The sequence below is a fragment of the Frieseomelitta varia genome, unplaced genomic scaffold, assembly GCF_011392965.1.
Source record: "Frieseomelitta varia isolate USP_RPSP 00005682 unplaced genomic scaffold, Fvar_1.2 scaffold_905, whole genome shotgun sequence".
In the NCBI taxonomy this organism is placed as follows: Eukaryota; Metazoa; Arthropoda; class Insecta; order Hymenoptera; family Apidae; genus Frieseomelitta; species Frieseomelitta varia.
In genome coordinates, this window is record NW_025110707.1 from 140,521 (window position 1) to 147,351 (window position 6,831).

The following is a 6,831-nucleotide window of genomic DNA, read 5'->3' on the forward strand; positions in this document are numbered from 1 at the left end:
GAATATTCTTATACATTTCGCACTGATGCACTGCTAGTATACTAGGTATTAACAAGAATGTACAAATTTTAAGATATTTAATTGTATTGTTGCATTGAAAATACTCTTGTATGGATTATAATCCCAATTTAAAGTAACGTGAACCTCCCTACCACGTAAAATGACTATCTGTTTTCGCATTATATAGGGCTACCTGATTCTTTGTTTATCCAATGAGAGTTTAGTATCATAATATTAGACGCTGACACTGAGAAAATTGATAAAAGCCACATTTACTATACATTGTTATCATTCTTGTTCACGAAGGCACTCAACTGAGATCAGCAGTTAAAATTGTGCTCCAATGTTTGAAAATGACAAAAACGATACAGATTAGTGTCGAAACTAGAAGTGCTATTATCACACTTAGAAAAAAAGATTATTATTTGCGGGATATCGCATACAAATTGAAGATATCATATAAGGGAGTTCAGAGTACGTTAAAACGTTTTGAGAGAAAACTGTTTAAAAGACAAACTACAATCAGGAAGATCCAGGATAACGTCGAAGGCTGAAGATATTAGAATACAGATTATATGCAAACTTAACAGACGGCTAACGGCCTCACAAATTCGTGCAGATCTTAATCATAGTAGCTCGACTCCAGTACCTCTGACCACAGTGAAAAGACGACTAAGAGCTGGTGGTTTAAACGGCTACATAGCTGTTGGGAAACCATTGCTTTCATTAAAAAAATCGCAAAATGCAGTTTAATTGGGCAAAAGCCACAAAAATTGGACATTTGAGAACATTTGAGAGTCCTTTGGACTGACGAATACCAAGTTTGAAGTATTTGGGTTACACCGAAGAACATTTGTTCGTCGATCTATAGGACAAAAAAATGTTGACATGTAGCGGCCTAAAGTCCCTCGAATACGAGGTTTGAACACCGGCTTGTACAAGCCGCAAGTGGCTGTGCACCTAGCGTCGAAGTCTAGCTAGCGATATTCGATGTTAAGCAAACAGAGTGCGGAACACCGCTAGGATGGGTGCCATCCGCCTAGGCGAGTAGGTTAGAACAACAGGCATCTGGGGTTAAAGGAGTCGCTGCCATCAGCCCCCCCACTGGGATGAGTTTAGGCAGCGACTCTGAGACGAAACGTCACAATCTTTCCTCACCTTACCCACTTCCTACAAACTCATTCCTCCATCCTCGCACTAACTGTAAATATGTAAATACCATAGTCATTTACTACCTCCCTTCAGACAGAATTTATTGTATCGACTGTCAAACATGGTGGAGGCTCAGTTATAGTGTTGGGAACGTTTCTCGACCTTTGGAATTGATAAAAGTAAAGAATACACAATGAGAAAAAGAGGACTATTATAAGCAGATATTTGAGCAACATGATGCCAAAGCAGCAGATTGCCATTTAATATGCAGCAGGATAAGGACCCTGAGCATATACATCTCTAAGTTGTGTAAAGGGTTCTTGTTGCTAAAAGAAACAGAGGAGGGGGAGTTTTGAAGAACATGAGATGATCACAGATGCTTTTTCAATGAAAAGGCGATTTAAGAAAAATATCTGTTTCTTTATGAAAAAAACGAAAAGAAATGTAAAAATTGTTGTCTACTAGACGCTTTGATAAATAAAATATCCTCAGTTCCTGTAAAAATGTGTAATTTCCTTAAATATATCCAGTTTTCCTTAATACTCATAGTGATTCCAAACTTTTGGCTGGTAGTGTATATATCGATATACAAAAACAATTATGCATTTTGTATAATTTAATATAGGTATTATTTTAATAGTAACATGTATTGCTTTGACTTTAAATTAATTTTACAAGAAAATTCTAATAGAAATTTCATTTTTAAATAAAAATTTAAAATTATAAAATTTTACAGGCACTGTATACGTGCACACTCAAAATATTAAAAAAAAAAAAAAAGATGAGAATACGTAACAGCATTCACAATTTTAATAATTGAAGTTTCATAAAATTGGACATAGTCATCATTAATTGTATATGCTAATATCAATGGTTTCTTTTGTTGTTTTATTCAAAGATAATGTTACAATTTCAAAATTTTGAATATGTATTGAAGAAGAGATACAAGTGTACACATCAAAATCGTAATTATAAAATAACTGTATCTTAGAAACAATTAGAAATAGAAGTTTTCATTTCGTTTCGTCACAGTAGCTAAATTATTAAATTAATTTTTCGTGATGTAAAAATTTTTGTAAAATATTATTTTCTCTCATCTGAAGAATGTTGCTATTATTTTTCATTACATTTAGCAATTATTTATTTATGATAATAAGTTGATCATTTGAAAAGTTTCGTTTTACATTGTCCAAGTCGTATTCATGGAATTGTAACTATGTAGACGAAGTGTCTCTAATTATAATTTGAGAGTTAATTCTATTTTTAATTACAAAGTAGACAATGTTTTATTTCATAATAAACAGAAGAAAATAAACATAGACTTTTTCTTGTAATAAAATAAATTCGTTATTTTCTGTAGAATGTGTTATTTAAAAGTATTCAATTAGTTGAAAGAGATTTTATTGATTCTAACAGTCCGTGCTCGCAAAGGCAGCTTGGCACTGAGGATGTCGACGATGCAGTTGAGGAGAGGAGGAAGAAACGAGGAGAATAATTCTGGTGAACGCCCTCACTGCCTTGACCTCAACGACCTCTGCTTATACTCACGGACCTGAGACCAGATTCCTTCCGAGCTGTAGGTATCAAAAGGAAGAGAGAAAGAAAGAGAGAGAGAGAGAGATAAAGAATGAGAAAAGTGCCTCCACTTACTTTGCATAATATTCACCCGATAGATTAATTACAATTGATGTTATACTCACGTTGGTACATTTAGAATTTGAACGATATGAAGTTTTATTCGATTCGATCAAAGCAAAAATTATAATTTTATGAAGTCATTTTTTAGCTACATAAGAGAAATAAATTCATTCTTCTTAACAATCTGACTAATCTTTCTTATTTTATAAAAGTAAACTAGATTCTTATAACAAAAGTAATCTAAATTCTGCAACAAAAAAAAATGTGATTTGTATTAACACGTCGGTTTAGATGTTATGGAGTGTACATCATAAATAAAAACATAAATAGAACTTTGGTTTTATAAATAGTAACAGTCAAATAGATTCTCAGTATGTGTGATATCAATTTATGCATCTCAGGTGGTGCATATAGAGTTTAATTAGATCGTTCAATGATGCATGATGGAGTGACCACGATTAGATCACATCTCATGGGATGTCCTCTAATCCTATGAATCCATCGCATTCTATAACAAGATATTCGATTGCGTCATTATAACAATTGTATCCTTTGCTGTTGATGCAATCACATTAAATTTAATGGTTTAATTATTTTAATAAATATTGCATTAATTGGTATGCAGTATGTATCCATTTCAATTTTCATTTATAAATTATGTCATGTATCATTATTGTAATGGCAATGGCTACAGAAAATATTCCTTTTGTTCAAAAAACTTCTGACTTTTTTTTCTAATTGATTTTGTAGTCGACATATGTACATATGTATAGAAAAATTAATTTTTTAAATTAACTGTATAGACTAAATTTAATTAATACAATTTAATTTAATTAACTTATGATGATATAATTTCGTTAGGTAATGAATGATATATAATATAAACGAATATTATTTAAATATGAATAGAAAAATATTATTTAAATATGAATAGAAAAATTTAATGTGTAAAAATATAATTTATACTTGAATTCTTTTCTTGTTTAAGAATTTAAGGAATAATAAAATTGAACAATCAACTCGGTATATTTAAGATTAACGTTACTAAAATTTAAATAAAAATGTAAATGTCAAGTAGTATAATAACAAAATTTGCATTTACAAGTTTATAGATGAATGAACGACTACATAAAAGAAATGAATTGAGATAAGTAGATCAAGCTCTTTAAATGATTCATCGATATAATAATCAGTTTAAATATTTCTATTAATTAAATTAACTTTTTGAAGTATTATATACAGATGGAGAGAACTTTATAAAAGAAAGTAACGAATATTTGGAATAAATAATGGATTTAATATTTATCGTAACATTTATCATAACATTCAAAACATTAAGCATAACATAACATTCAAATTGAATTCAAGCAATCATTTATAAGCAATAATCGTTTATAATTTTTATGTTTGTTATTTGAAAAATATTTTGGGAAGAAAATTTTCGATACTATTTTGAGCTTTCAACCAATTGTCAGTTATTAATAATATTTGGTCATGTATGTTTCCTATTGATCTTGACATGTTAATTTTCTGTCAAAAATGACAGATTTATCTTTTCATTTTAACTAATTTTTTATTTAAATATACTATTTTTGAGAAAATATTTTCGCCAATTCCAATTTATGATTTCTACATATTTTCTTAAGACTTATCGTCAGTAAACAATTTTCTATTCGCTTCATATTTTATTCTCTGTTTGTTACGAATCAAAAAAATTTAATTTTTATCTAAATACTGTTAAATAGTTGTGTAAAGTACAAATTTCAAGAAGCTATAATTTTATTGTACGTTATATTAATGGAAACGTTTATCTCTTGTCTATGAGAAAACGACAAGAAAAATATATTCGGGCAACGTGATATTCCATAAACTTGAAGTTTCATCGAGTAGTGCGTGGCAAGAAGCTTCTCGCTCTGATTTTTTCAATGTTTATGAAAGGAGCCGCGCTTTATTATTCCGCGAGATGGCATTTGAATAAAAAAGAAAGCAACTAAGAGCTGGGGTGTGGAGAGAGGAGGATGGGGCCAGAAACAGAGGGGAGAAAAAAGAGTAGAAAAAAGAAAAATGTGAGGGGAGAAAGAGCTAGGGTACGTAGACATCTGTCTCAGCGGCATGTAAATTAGTTAACGAGGCCGAAGGATTCACTTCAGGATGACCGTTTCTCCGCGAACTTCTGCTTCCTTTTTGTCCATGCAACGCGCTACGCTAAAAAAAAAAAAAAAATGGAAATAAAATGAACTAGACATTAAAACAGCGATTTTTTTAGATGCAAATACGTAGTTGATTTTATTTACAAATTTATTTGTGGATTATACAAAAATACTCTATTTGATAAGAATGTTGATAAAATTCGTAGAATCGCAACAAACATGGTGACTTTTAAATAGGATTTCTAATAGTGAATTGACTAATGCGAATTTGAATTCGAACGTTCATCTATCAAATTTAATACTTCTTTTGAAATATATTATGTATTAAGTATCATATTATATATTTTATATTTTATAAATAGTGAAGTGCATAATGAAAAATTGTTGATAATTTAAACTGATATAATTTCATGGAAAAATGAATTATATAACAATCCTTGATCTCACTTTAAAGCGTGAAGCTTTTATTTCTGTAATCGTATATTCGTTTTTTTCAAAGATGATTTTACATTATGTAACTAGTGAGAAAGTGTTTGTAAAATAATAAGTGTAAAATAAAAATAAAAAATTTTTTTCCACGACATCCATTATTGTTTTGAAGATTGAAATTTTCTCTTGGAACATTAGAGTTAGACGACTAAGTTAAATGTTAAGATTTTTTGAATTTCCATCGTTTAATCCTAATATTCAACGTTCAATAAAATGACGAGAGAAGATTGCATAACAAATTTTAAGGAGTCATTTCAATCTTCAAAATAATGGTGGATTTAGTTACATAAAAATGTCTTAATGTTTCAACTCACGTTTGAACTTTTACAATCTTCGAGAAAAAAGAAACTTCACCTCATGACTCTCGAAGTAAAAGCTGCACACTTTACCAATGAATTATTATATGATTTTTCTTTACGGAATTATATCAGTTTAAATTGACAACGTTAAAATTTAAGATTTTATATATTTTATTCTATCTTTTTGAAGGTGTTTTATTATATATATTTATATATATATATAATATATATATATTTCATATTATACATATTATATATGTATATATTTTATATAATATATATTATATACATGTATATAATTATATATATCATATAAGTATACACATGGAGTGATGTGTATATTTTATATTATATATTATATATGTATATATTTTATATTATATATATTTTTTATTTTATCATTTTGAAGCTGTTTCATTTACCTATTCTACAACAGCCTGTATTTCTATTTAATATTTTATGCACATATAGTGTCTTAAATCGGTGAAGCTTAAAGGAAATGCTTTGGTAGATGAGCAGTTTAGTTTCAGATGAAAACTGTATAGCTTCTAGTAAAAGTGTCGTGCTGCAATGTTTCGTGCTTCTAGCGATAATCCCTTCTAAGCCGCTGCTCGCACCCTCGAAACCTTCGTAAGCAACTCAGTGGATGCCGACCCCACCATGAAACCAATAAATCCGTTTGACGTAGTATGCTGTATGGCCGAACTTATTGATGCAGCCAAAAATCTAACCAATATCCTATGAAAAGAATTAACGTCAAAATTGTTATGCGTTTAAAAACATTTTTATAAACATACTTATTTTTATGCTTTTTCAATGCAGTTTAAGATTGCAATAATACAATCGATTTTACTTTTGTTTCAACCGATTCACTTATTCTTTGCTGTCTATTTTAACGTGGTCCTGACTTTTCGAATCTGTTATTTTTAAAATATTAGTAATCTAAAAACGTGTTGCAAAAACAATTTTTCCTTTTTGTGCTATTTTCCAGATTAATTCGAACTTTATCACTTCGTACGGCGACTTTCCATTTACGTGTTCGCGCATTGGAATATATGAGCGTATGAAATTACAAGAATCTATCATCAAATATCGTGATATTG

At 29.5% G+C, this 6,831-nt stretch overlaps 1 protein-coding gene across 1 annotated transcript; it reads left to right on the plus strand.

The window, feature by feature from the left end:
• Positions 1-353: 353 nt before the first annotated feature.
• On the plus strand, positions 354-753 carry LOC122537356. The gene is made up of 2 exons (XM_043670448.1): positions 354-474; positions 527-753. Exons 1-2 carry the CDS (start codon positions 354-356, stop codon positions 751-753), a joined length of 348 nt encoding a protein of 115 aa, XP_043526383.1.
• Positions 754-6,831: the final 6,078 nt, after the last annotated feature.

Excerpts from the sequence above, each read along its gene's own strand:
- LOC122537356 (XM_043670448.1), top strand. The coding sequence starts at position 354 with ATGACAAAAACGATACAGATTAGTGTCGAAACTAGAAGTGCTATTATC. Across the intron at positions 475-526 it reads ATCATATAAGGGAGTTCAGA|GAAGATCCAGGATAACGTCG; the intron begins GTACGTTAAAAC and ends AACTACAATCAG.